This window comes from Spinacia oleracea, chromosome 2, assembly GCF_020520425.1.
Source record: "Spinacia oleracea cultivar Varoflay chromosome 2, BTI_SOV_V1, whole genome shotgun sequence".
In the NCBI taxonomy this organism is placed as follows: Eukaryota; Viridiplantae; Streptophyta; class Magnoliopsida; order Caryophyllales; family Amaranthaceae; genus Spinacia; species Spinacia oleracea.
This window is the reverse complement of record NC_079488.1, coordinates 109,546,091-109,559,453: the sequence shown is the minus strand read 5'-3', so window position 1 is coordinate 109,559,453 and position 13,363 is coordinate 109,546,091. Positions and strand designations below refer to the sequence as shown.

The following is a 13,363-nucleotide window of genomic DNA, read 5'->3' as shown; positions in this document are numbered from 1 at the left end:
TTATTGTATATTACTTCCTCCGTCCCTTAATACTCGTATCGGTTTGACCAGTGTGGAGTTTAAGACATTGAATTGACTTATTAATTTAATGAATGTTTGTTGATAGTGGGGTATTTTTTTAATATAGTTAATGGGAAATGTGTAAGGGGTGGGGAGTGGTGAGTGAGGGGTACGTGTTGATTTTTAAATGATTTTTTATAGGGAATAGGGGTGTAGGTGGGGTAGTAGGTAAGTGTGAGAAATAATATAATATTGGTAAAGATTTCCATTTATAGAAGCGGTGCAAGTATTAAGGGACGGCCCGAAAAGGAAAGCGGTGCAAGTATTAAGGGACGGAGGGAGTAATTTTATTGTACAATAATTTTACTTAATTTTATTGTAGTTTTTACTTTATTTTTTTGTACATTTTAACATACTTTGATTAATTTTTATATCATGGGAAAAAATTGATAGATAAACATTTAAAAGAGCCAAATTGTTAACTTTATACATCATTAGTGACTTTGAATGAATAATTTTTATTAAAATGAAAAAAGATTTACTAAGAAATCGATTACATTATATCGGTTAACTTTTAAGCATTTTAAGTTAACTTTTACTCCGATATAAAATATTTATTGTACTCCACGTTTAAAAAAAATATGTGATGTATAAGGAATGCGTAGTAATATCTATCGTACATTTGTATTGTATATTTGTATCGGTTTGTTGAAGTAAAATTGTGTAATTATGTATTTCCCTATTATGGAAAATCTTGCTGAAAGTTCTCAAGTAACTTTTTTTCCTCCAATTGTCATAGAGTCATCGTTAATTATCTTATATATACGAGTTTAAAGAGTTGTGGGTGCACGTAAATAGCGTGTTAACAAATGGTACTCCATGGGAGTAAAATATTGATCACAACGCGACTTGAAACCGTTATCATGTCTACAAGGTACGCCGTACAACTTTTGCTCGGCTCTCAGAAGAAGCTTGGGATCTCTTTTGCAATAAGACATTTCAAGAGAATTAGTGAGAAATATCAAATGTAATCGATTATCAAGTATTGTTAATCTGTTATCCACCAATTGTCAAAGAAGGCCAAAATCCACCACCCATATGGATCATTCGATTCATTTCAACATGTCATTACAAACTCATTTGCATTTCAATCATAACATGATTATTGGGTTGATGGTGATAAATATGACATTCTCCTCTTAAATTGTAACACTTGAACAAATAGCATGCACCTTCTTCCAAAACCCCTAAGCAAATAAAGAAAAAGAAAAAGAAAAGGAAATTAGTGAGAGATATATTGATATATTACTCAAAAATAGACCTGGTTATTGGACAGGGTAGTCCAATGGATATAGGGTTAGGGTCAAGTTAATAGGGTTTTTATTGGGCAGGGCTCTTATTGGACAGGGCCTTTATTGGACAGGGTCATTATAGGGTCAAACTTATACTACAATTATTTTGAAAATAAAATAGTAATGATACAAAAAATTACATGCATAGCTTCGTATTTACTTGTACTTGCACATGGCTCTTTTGTTTTTCATTTTTCATTGCTCGTTTATTGACCCGCCCAATAATGACCCGCTATTGACCGCGACCCGCTTTTGACCCGCCCATTATCGACCCTCTAAAAATGACCCTTTCATTACCCGACCCTCTTTTGACCCGCACCGACCCTGACCCGCCCCGCCCGATAACCAGGCCTACTCAAAAACACTTAGTGAAATAACAAAAAGAAGAGATTTTGGCTTACTAGCATCTTATTTTCGCTTTGATCAATCAAAAACTTCTTCAATTGCTCACTGTCCGATATGCTTTGCTCATCAATCTCACCATAAGCACCATCAATTAGCACAAACAACACCACCTGAATAATATAAAAAAATAAACTCAAATCTCGAATAGTTGAAAAAACACACCACAAAAGAATCCCACTTTGTGAAAACTTAATTTTTGGTAGGTTGGGGTTTAGCAAGCACTCGTGTGATATTACACGATAGAAAATGACTTTTATGAATAACGTGTTGCTATGTTAAGGGCGACTTTCAAAAACAAAATGATACTTATGAAGAAAAAAAAAAGTTGACAAACTTTACTTTAACCATGGTAATTAAGTATGGAACTTATAACAGATATAGTTACCTCTGCATAGCCAGTGCTTGATTGATTGTTCTCTTCTGTTTTTCTGCCACAAGAAATATAAGGGATTTTGCCGTTGTGCCTGGTGGTTAAATCAGTTAATACCTACAAGTATATTACAACAACGATCAAGAATCAGACGAAATTGTAGTTTAATTAGTTGTCACTAGCTTTCCATATCATACTCCGAAACTATAACGATTTAGACCTGGTTAATTGACAAGGTAGCTCAATGAGAATAAATTTTCTGTATCGTCTACTACGGAGTATCATTTTTCCTTTATATGGAGTATGGGTTAGCCCACTATTGACACGTAACATGGACTGGCCGGCCCATCAAAAGGTTACTTTATTTTTACCTGACCAGCCCAATAACAAGGTCCAACTAGAGGCCCAGAGCCACTGTCCTAGAGAAATGTAAGGTGGCTGAAAGAAAGCAAATTAACTTTACTTACAATTGAGCAACTGTGTTGCCAAAACCCTGCGTAGTCCAAAAGTAATCCAACCGCATCTACAAACAACAACAACAACAACAACAACAACAACAACAACAACAACTATATGAGCTTCAATTTTCTTATAATCTTTTACTCTCTCTGTCTCTTTTTATTTTTCCTATTTAGAATCTTTATGTGATACAAAAAAAATTAAAGTAGGAAAAATAAACAGTAACGGCCGAGTATATAACAATAACAATAACAATAACAACAGAATAGTGTTATGAACCTTCAGCTTTTAATTTAAAAGTTGGTTCATCAGAAGTTTTCTCCGACGAATCTTCAAAATCCTCTTGAATTTGTTCATGATCCATCTCCAGTATAACCTATAATATCATATCTCCAATTATCCAGGAACGGATTGATTAATATAGAGCATACATATATACATATGGTATATACTTCCGGGTTTTTTTACTTACACCATTAGCAACTTTACACTATTTACGCACTCTTTTTTATCAACTTTTTTTGTGATTTACACATAATAAATTACATATTCATGTGAGATTTTGTTAGGTTCCTCTCGATATAGATTATAGGTGATCAAAATTAGGGTCGGACCAAGCTTTAACACAAAAACTTATAAATTTGGTGCGGGCTTTTCGGGCCGTGTTCGGACTAAGGTCTAAAAAAACGTATTTGAGGTTGCCCAAACCCGTACTTTGTTGGGTTAGGCCAACGGGTCGGGATATAGATGATCAGGTCTAATATATATCGTCAAAATATCAACTTTTTATAATTTTAGCTAGTGCATAATTGGAGATAGACTTGATCAACTTTAGCCCAGCCTCACCATGCCAGAAAATTAGCGGTTTTCTTGGGCAGAATTTTTAGGCCCAATTTTCAGGCCATGTATAGCCAAATTTTTTTTAAAAATTGATGGGTTTTGTGCAACATAAAGCTACACTTTTTAGTTATAAATTTGATCCGGCAAAAATGGCCCAAAAACCCGCTATTGCTTTCGGGCATACAAATCGACCTGAATTTTGACCCAACACGGCCCGACTATGGGCTGATGTTTAGGTTGCGGCCCAACCTCAACCCAACCCGCCAAACGTGAAACGTCGATCAAATGGTGCAAATAAAAAAAATAAAATTAGGGAGGGGGTGGGGAATTTACCTTGAGACCTAGTCCGAACAAGGTTTGTCTATCATGAACATTAGACAACAAGTGCTTAAGACCAGCTTGCATTATATCAGTTAACCTTTCTCTTTCTTTCTCATCATCAAACTCCACAACTTTCGAAGATTTCTTATCACCATCTTCTCCCGTTTGCCGATGAGAATCCGACTCGATAGTCGAGTAATCGTAATCCACACCGCACCTCGACCTAGACGGAGGGGCGGTGTGCTTGATCAATAAAGGTATAGTTCTAAAAATGGAAGACATCATTGACGTACTATTTGAAGAATCCATGTGTTTTTTGGGAGGATTGTTTTTATTTTTAGCATGTAATGGACTCCTATCAGTAGGGTTTTCGACGTCTTCGTCGTTGGTCGAGATAATCAAATTCTGGTCAAGATCTGAATAATCCATCATTTCTGAACTTTTTATTAGCAGCTGAAAGTGTGGAGGGAATAATGGATGACGATTGCTAATTAAGATTAAAGGGAAGAAACTTGCTTAATTAAAAGGTTAATTAATCACATACTTGCTTGGGATCGCCCTTTTTATACGCTAGCTACAAATAAGTTATACTACAAGTATAAAATATTACACGTTGATTAGTAAAAACCGAAAAATTATACATTTCTTACTCGTTTCTTACTACGTGTAACCTTTTAAGTTGACTTTTTACAGTCCTAGCTTGCATACTAAAGTTGACTATATTTTGGGGAAGAGGCTCATCCAAATGAACAAAAAAAACGGTGAATATTTCTATTAGAGTCTCTATTGTCCAAGAGATTGAAATTTCCGTTAAACTCTCGAAATGTTGGCTAAAAAAGTGGTTCGATCTTTAATCTTTTTCACATACTTTTTAATCGGATAACACAAGAAACGTTATAATTTGATTTTGATAATAAAACTAATATAGATCCTCAACAAATGAGATTCGAATATTCGAATTACAACAACCATATTTAAAAAGATATCAAGATGTCTACTTGGTTGTACCACGCACTCATTTGGACGAGCTAGCTAGCTCGTCCAAACAAAGCATTGGGCAGGAGAAAGAGGCATGCAAGTGATGCAACGATACAACTATGTACTACTAATTGTTAAATAAAGCATTGTTCTTTTCACCTGATTTGATCTGATCTGGTCTATTCTAAATGTTTTTTTTAAGTACTTTTTGCTTTTGCTGGTATTGTCTGATTTTGTCTGATTTTCTATTATGATCAAATTTGTTAATTTGAAGAAAACAAAGCCTAAGTTGTTAATGTAATGGGAGCACAAGTCATAATAAGTAATGCAATTATGCAATAATTAACAAGCAGTGCAATTATGCAAATTAATATCATTGTTTAATATGTTGTTAATGTAGCCAACTCATATTTGGATCATATCAAAATCAGCTTAACAAGTCAGCTTAATAAACAATTCCTACTAGGCAACTACTCCCCCACCTGAAACGGATTACGGATCTTGTTCGGACCAATTAAGGACATGGTGGAGCACCATGCTTAACATCATTTTTGAAATAAAAATTAAAATAACGTTGTTTTAACCGTCCAAAAAAAAGAAGGTAAGAACAATTTCATTAATAATCAGCCATATAGCATCTAGAATGATAAAATAGATCTGCATACCACAGATTCAAAGAAGATACATAACTGTTACAATCAAAACAATTACTATGATCTGCATCCTAAAGCACATCTCGTACTCCACCGCTTCTAGTTTAACGCTAGCAGTGATTTTCGATGTTTCGCATCTTTCCAAGTAGAGTTCTTCGCAATTTGCGCACGAATTGTTTTGATCGACGAGTTGATGATAAACCCTAAACTTGTATTTTGAATGGTCAAAGACAATACAAAGTAGAAAATACTAGAGGGAGGATTTTAGTCACTAGATAAGACTTCGTTGGTCCAATAAATTAAAATGTTTTAGCAGTAAGCCGTGGAGTATAGATCGAATGCCCCTTTTAAGTTAATCCCAACTACCAATTCTCAATCCTTCTCTTCGACTCTTCCCTCATCCTTATTTCTAGCTTTTTCAACCGAATTATTGTACAAAATTTATCGTACATCCAGGTGTATTCACCCAAATGCTAAAATGAGCAGGATTGAAACTTATGTGCATCAGGGTATAAGATAGATGTTCTCAAAATCTAGAGATTGAAGTGATTGGCAGTGACATTAAACTCATGATGAAATTGAAGAAGGGAAAAGGTGTGATTCGGTCTCATTCTAGATTTTTTGACACTCGTTAAATCTCTTCATTAATTCAACACGGCAATTCTTAGCAAGAACAGGTCGCCCCATGTTGAAGAAATAGAGAAAAAAGTACCAAGTTATAACACTAATACGACACTCCTCCGGCTCCTATTATCAATTGATTTTAGTATGAAATCTTAATAAGTTCATACATATGTTCAGAATTGGCCTAAATTTGAATTTTTTTAAAAAAAACCTCTTTTTGGCTTTTGGGGGCTAAGAAGTGACAACTAAAATTCAGGACATCATAAAATGTTGTGTAGACATGGAGGCAATACAATTACAAAGTCCTACACCTCAACTTGGCCATTCCCTCAAATTTTAAAATCAAGGTCCACAAAGTCATCTTTAAATAATACTCCTATTACAATTAGATGGCTTCAAACACTTGTATAATTACTTCATTATCATTGTATTTAATGTAATTTAATTAGGACTATTTTTTTAATTATCTTTTATAAATTATCAATTTCATCATCAAATTAAGTACATAAGTACTTAGTTTATTTCATGGCCGTACGTAGTCTTTGTTGAATTAGTTATTCCCCGTCAAAAATAGCATTTTTAATAGTGGCATGTCATCCTTTTTAACCTGCTAACATGTTTTCTTTCATTTTGGATCTATGTTGGAAGATAACACCAAAATATGTGATTAATAAATTAAACAAAAACAAACTTGGGCTTCAAATGGGAAGACCGTTCAAATAGGGATTAATACTTCTATAATTTTTCTAATTTTTAAATATACGAAGTATTATCTTATTTATTAGAGTAGTAAAGAGGTGAAGGATGGAGGTTTGGGAGGCTCCCTTACTACTACAAATTAATGGTATAGATTGATGTCAAAAGTGTCGTGACAAAACATATACATATATCTAATCTCGCAATGTAATTTATTTTAATTAATACGTGGAGTAGTAAGTATACCAATGATATTTTTAGCCTTATAGCCTAGTGATTAAGAGATTAAAGGTTTGTGTATAACATGTCTCATGTTTGAATCGCCTATTTGTAATCGCACGGTCATAACATATAATTCTCTTATTCTTATTTACATGACACAATTATTTAGTCACGTTTATTAATGCACGATTTCAAAATTAATATCTTCAATTATGGATAATTTTTTTTTATAAAAAGTCTATATTTAAAAAATATTTTGATACAAATCTAACAACACCCCACACGACTATGTTTTTTTCTAAGTACAAGTCACAAAAGAAAGTCAAATGAGCTTGTGTGAATAGGAGTCCAAAACTCAATTTCATCATATAAAATACTTGAGTATTTAATGAAAAATACAGCTAATGAAGGCAAGCTCCCAGGCAACAACACTCCAGTTTAAATTTAGTTTCACAGAATTGACAAATACAGCCAAATAGCCAATGCACAAGATCCAAAGTGTACCATCTCAACTCTGCCTTTACTTTCTGTCAGCCCAGGGGCCGGGCCGGGCCAGGTTGACCCACTCTTGAAGACACATAGATTTCTATAGCATCCAGGTAAACTCTGAATAATGAACTTGATCTTCTTCCCATTCTTACTGTAATTTTCTGGGAAGTAGTTTTAATCCATGAATGTGCTTATAATTTTCTTGATGCTCCAACTTTGATTGTAATGGAAATGTGTAGCATCTGATTGGGATGTTTGTGATGTGAGAGTAAGAGATAGTGAGATTAAGAGTTCTAAATTTCTAATTCATACTACAAGTTTGAATGTCTTGTTTGTTAATTGGGATTGGGAGTAGAGGATGAGAAGGTGAATGGGAGTTAGCGGCTTGATTCGCTTGAATTCCCCGCGTACCACGCTTCACCTAAGTTTAGAATGGGATTGAGCGGGAATTGATATCTAGGCCTTGTTTGGCAATTAGCGGTTAGCTATTATAGTTGGTTTGATTAGATGGTTAAATTAGTTGTTTGTGTAAAGTGTTTGATAAATTAGTTGTTAGTGGTTTAATGTGTAAATTACCATTGAGGAAATTGACATAATATGATGTAGTAGTAAGTAAGGGTTGTAATTTTATTCAATTTTACACCTACTTCTTCAAATCTCTAACTGAAAAGCTCCTCTATCGAGCTTTTTCGTAATTAGATTTTTCATCCCAAAACTCTCTTCCATATCTTTCCTAACCAAAAGCTCCCATTAGCTTTTTAAAATGGTCAAACCTCTAATTCATCTCAAAGGCTATTTTGTTTCCAGACCTCTCATAACCAAACACTCGCCTAAAGTCATAAACGCCACTAGTGGAGGATAGGTGGTGCCGTGGTGGTTTGAAATTTCAATCATCCCCGGCCGCCCCATATCCACCGGCCTGTCTTGTTCCATATCCATATGCCCGCACAAAATGTAACATAGAACTACATGATGGTCTAGTTACTTCTCAACAAATTTACACAACCAAATATAAAAATCATGTCAAACAATAATCACACATACAAAGAGGCACGGAGGGAGTACATAACTTTTCTAGTTGGGTTAAGTCAAATATTGAAAAACATACTCGTTAATTCTCATATTACTTGCTCCATTTGACTTCTTAATAAAATTTTACTATATTTCGTGACTAAATAATAAAACTTATTACTTTGTAACATCATGTTAGATTTGTTTCAATATTGTTAACGGTAACAGGCGAATGATCACGCTGAACATCTTGATTTCTGATTCTACAAACTCAATTTTGTGTTTTCATCATTCTACAGGAGTTGAAGGATCAAAAGAAGTAGCTTTTAGAAGCTTTCAAGTCTTTTCATTTCCAAAATGGCTCTAGCAATACCAATACCAGAGAAGCTACTGAGCTTTCTGATGGAAAAAGTTGCTCCTGTCCTACAGGCTGAAGCCAAAAAACTTCAGAGTGTCCCAGAATTACTAGACGACATCAAAAACGAAATGGAAATCGCTAAAGATTACTTAAAAAAAGTCGAAGTAAAAGTTGACAGAACAGAAGATCAAACAAAAGAGCAACTCAAACTAGTGACAAAGTTAAGAGCATTAGTGTTCAAGATTGAAGATATCATGGACGACTTCAAGCTTCTTGAACCACCTAAACCAGGCAACCAACAAGGTGGCGGCAAAGGGTGTTTCGGGGGAATCTCAGACGGGTTCATTGAGGGAATCTCCGAGTTCATAAACCGGGGTTCAAAAGAAGTGGATTCTTTCAAAGACAAACGCGGGATGGCCTGCTCAATTGTACGGATCAAGAAAGCAATGGAGAAGATCAAAGGAAAAAGTTACGAGGAATCGATCTTCTCTCTCAAGGTAGACCCGGGAACGGACCGTAACCCTAGTGAGTACCCCCTTTATAAGGATGAGGAGGACTTTGTCGGGTTTAAGGACCGTCAATCAGAAGTGATCAACAAGTTGGATTTGGAGAAGGAGGTGTATGTTAAAGGGTTGTTTGTGTTAGCGGTGTGGGGTCAGCCGGGACTCGGGAAGACTACACTTGTTCAGAAAGTGTATGAGAATAAGGATGTAAGGAAGAATTTCAGTTGTTATGCTTGGATCACAGCAACCAAGCCTTACAAGAGTGTGGATTTACTCAAGTGTTTGTTTAAACAGTTTATCAGTAATTCTTCTGCTGGAGATGTTAAAGAAACGAGTATTGCGAAGTATCTGACGCCGGTACAGAATGAGAGTTCTGTGGTGATAATTGTTGAGAAGTTGAAGAGTTACCTTACAGAATTTCACCCCGAAAATAGGTAATCTTTGGGTGTTTCGCATTAATAAATAGGAACATTTGTCGATTACTAACTAGGTTGTTAAAAATTATCAATTACTACCTACATTTTTATATTCCTTATTCCAGTTAATTTGTCCACTAATGATGATATCATAATTTACACTTAATTATAATTAATCATTTTAATTCATTAATATAAATACAAATCCAAAAAGAAAAAGAAAAGGAAAATTTCTCAAAATTAACCCCCCAAACAAATCCAAAAACTCAAAAAAAAAATCCGGGATTGATTCTTTTTAATTTTTTATTTGTTTTGGGTAATTTCGGAAATCAAATTCAAAATTAAATCCCTATTATTTTGGTAATTTCGTGATTTTTTTAAAACTTTTAGATAATTTCGGGTAATTTTTGGATTTTTTTTTCCAAATTTTTTTTATTATTTAATTAAAAAATTTACATTATAATTAAGGATTGTTTATGATGTCATTAGTGGACTAATTGGTTGAAATATGGACTAAAATAACAATTGACATCAATTATTCGAAAAATAAGTAGTAATTGACAACTTTTAACAACCTATGTAGTAATTGACAAACTCTCTAACAACCTAGGTAGTAAGTGACAAATTTTCCTAATAAATATTAGTCAGATGATAATATTTGCTTCTGTATACAGGTACTTTGTGGTGCTTGATGATGTCTCAGAAATGGAAGAGCTCTCTAAGATTCTTAAGGCAACACTGGTACCCAGCAAGAGTCTAGGTGGTAGAATACTGATGACAACGAAGAGCGAACACGTCGCTAATTACTGGAAAACTTCAACTTATTATGGTGAAGCCTACAACCTGAAAGTTCTATCAGAACAGGATGCTAAGGCTCTGTTCAACAAGAAGGCATTCGGAAACCAAGGAAAATGCCCTAGGAAGCTCAAGAGTTTAAGGGACACGATTGTGAAAGAATGCGATGGTTTGCCCGTCCTAATCGAGAAAGTAGGGTCCACATTCTCGACTACAGATAAGTGGATTGAGCTGTACCATGATTTCCAAATCAACCCTGTTTCAAAGAGCTGGAGCAAGGAGAACTTGCTCTTTAGCGGCTATCACGAGATGCCTTATCATCTTAAGCCTTGCTTCTTGTATCTGTGTATGTTTCCTAAAGGTTGTTACTTTAAAAGGATGAGGATAGTCCGTTTGTGGATTGCTGAGGGTTTTGTTGAAGCTAAGGACCATAGCACTTACGAAGAAGCGGCTGAGGAGTATCTCAATGAACTTGTCGAAAGAGGTATGTTCTCCAAACAATGTTTACTTAACAATGTGTGAGGAAAAGTAAAACTATGGAAATCTACAGAAAAGTAAATTTGAATAAATATGTGGTAATCTCTAAATTTAACTTTTTTGGCTAATTATTGTGGAAAATAGAATACTACACATTTTCCCCTTATTTAAATTTTTTTTCTACAATTTTTCCATCACTTTTGAGGAGAAAAGTGTGGAGAGTAAAACAGGCAAATCATAACTACTCTTTATGTTTCTGAATACTTACAACAGTTTGACTTTTACACTATTCTTACATTAACTTTGACCAAATTTTCTTACTAATATATAAAAATCAAATGTTGTTGTGTAATATGTTGTTGGATTAGTCTTAATGTACATTTTTCAAATATCAATTTTTGAAACTTTTAGTAACATGTAATTGTGCATGATTACGGTAAAATTAATGTTTTGACAAGTGTGTCAGTCAAACTGTTGCAAGTATCTAAGAACAGATGGAGTATTTGATTTCCACATGCTTCCATATATTTCATTTTTCTCACTTTCCATTAAATTACCAAACAAGCTAAAATTAAGGAAATCTTATATTTCCACAATTTTAAACACTTTTCCTTGTTAAACTAGAGTTCATAAACATACTGTTATACTCCATACCCAACTTATCTTTGACAACAATATAGCTCCCTTATGATTTACATATGTACTTATCTTACAGGCATGGTTAATCTGTTGAAGAGCGATGAAACAGGAAGAAACAGGACATTAATTCTTCCATGTATGTGGCAACATATAATGCTCCCAAAGTTGGCAGACCTAAGTTTTTGTCAAGTGTTACCAAAAAACAGGTTAACAACCAACAACCACTGTCGAAGGCTGTCGATTCACAAGGATGCACCAAACACTGTCATCGCCCCAAGTGTCCGCTCAATCCTTTCATTTGTTCCTCTTAACAGATTTCCTATCTCATGGTCATCTCCCTTCCAAGAAGCTGAATTCAGGTTAAAAGTACTTGACCTACAAAATGCTAAGTTTGATACAGTCCCAGAAGTGATCGGGAAACTACATAACCTGCGTTATCTGTGCATGAGAAACACCAGGGTTAAGGAACTTCCAAAGTCTATAAGTGGACTTTGGAACCTTCAAACCCTGGATCTCAAAAACACTGACGTAGTTGAGCTACCTGAAGGTATTAAACGCCTTCACAAGCTACGGCATCTTCTTATATGCCATTATGATGAAAACAACAGGATGGTGCCAGTAAAGATACATGAAGAGGTGTTTAATAACTTCAAGGAGCTACAAAAGCTAGCATTTATGGATGGAAGTATCCATTTACGGAAGGTGGGTGATGGTTCTGAAATCATTGATGGTTTAGTACCTGGTTTGGACAAGCTAACGCGGTTGAGAAGGTTGGCAATTGAAAATCTGACAGCTGATCAGGTGAAAGCTTTGTGTGAGGCGTTGATGAATATGGAACAGCTTCGGTCATTCAGTGTAAGCATGAAAAGTAATGATGAAGTGCTTGATTTGAGCCACATCATATCTCCTCCTGAGTTTTTGGAGCGGCTTTACTTAAGAGGGCCTTTGGAGCGAAAAGAATTGCCAAAATGGATACATAAACTGAAGCATTTGGTTAGGTTGCGGTTGAAAAACTCAGGGTTTGTGAGTGATCCACTTGAAAAGGTCAAAGTGATGCAAGAGTTGCTAGTTCTTGAACTTGATAATGCGTATGATGGTAAGGTATTGGATTTTGGTTTCAAGGGATTGAGGAAACTGGAAGTGTTACGTATCAAACAGTTAAAAAACTTGGAGATGGTAAAAGCTGGAGAAAATGCTCTGTGTAAACTCCGTGTGGCTGAACATAAAGATTGCCCAATATTTGAGGATGAGAATATCCACATTCCATCTCAAATAAAGGACGTTCTCCAAGTGTTTAAACCAAGAACCAAATCTCCAAAGGACCGCGTCAATTGATTTGCCTTCAAAGGGGGTTTTCTTTCTCTTGTGTGTGTTATGTTTTATGAATTATTGATGAGTTATATTCAACTCGAGTATGTTTGTTTGGGAGGAAATTGTATTTCATGTTTTGACGGAAAACACTTCCCGGAAAATGGTTTTCCAAATTTAAAGGTGGAAAACAATTTTCCATAGGGGAAAACCAAATGTTCTTTTGGAAATAAGGAAATGCTACATTTTGTTCTCTAATCACTTACATTTCTGTTTCTCTCCCCCTATCCATCTCTAGTTTCCACTTCTATGTTCTTTTTCTTTATAATTTTTCTTGTAAGGAAACAAACAAAGGAAAACTATTTCCCCATAATGTTGTCCGTTGAAACAAAACGGAGCCTTAGTTTGAAAGGAAAATAGAATTTTAAGAGTAAGGAGAGGAGAAGA

The 13,363-nt window shown here is 34.9% G+C and overlaps 2 protein-coding genes across 2 annotated transcripts; one reads left to right on the top strand and one right to left on the bottom strand.

The window, feature by feature from the left end:
- Nucleotides 1–1,008: 1,008 nt before the first annotated feature.
- On the bottom strand, nt 1,009–4,481 carry LOC110781950 (uncharacterized). Its single transcript, XM_021985998.2, has 6 exons — nt 3,760–4,481; nt 2,866–2,962; nt 2,595–2,650; nt 2,143–2,244; nt 1,754–1,867; nt 1,009–1,247 (listed from the first exon to the last, which is right to left on the bottom strand). The coding sequence occupies exons 1-6, from the start codon at nt 4,177–4,179 to the stop codon at nt 1,200–1,202; spliced, it is 837 nt and encodes a 278-aa protein (XP_021841690.1). The 5' UTR covers nt 4,180–4,481; the 3' UTR covers nt 1,009–1,199.
- A 2,899-nt stretch (nt 4,482–7,380) lies between these two features.
- Nucleotides 7,381–13,170, top strand: LOC110782054 (disease resistance protein RPM1). Its single transcript, XM_021986116.2, has 4 exons — nt 7,381–7,519; nt 8,720–9,715; nt 10,372–10,976; nt 11,685–13,170. The coding sequence occupies exons 2-4, from the start codon at nt 8,778–8,780 to the stop codon at nt 12,941–12,943; spliced, it is 2,802 nt and encodes a 933-aa protein (XP_021841808.1). The 5' UTR covers nt 7,381–7,519; nt 8,720–8,777; the 3' UTR covers nt 12,944–13,170.
- Nucleotides 13,171–13,363: the final 193 nt, after the last annotated feature.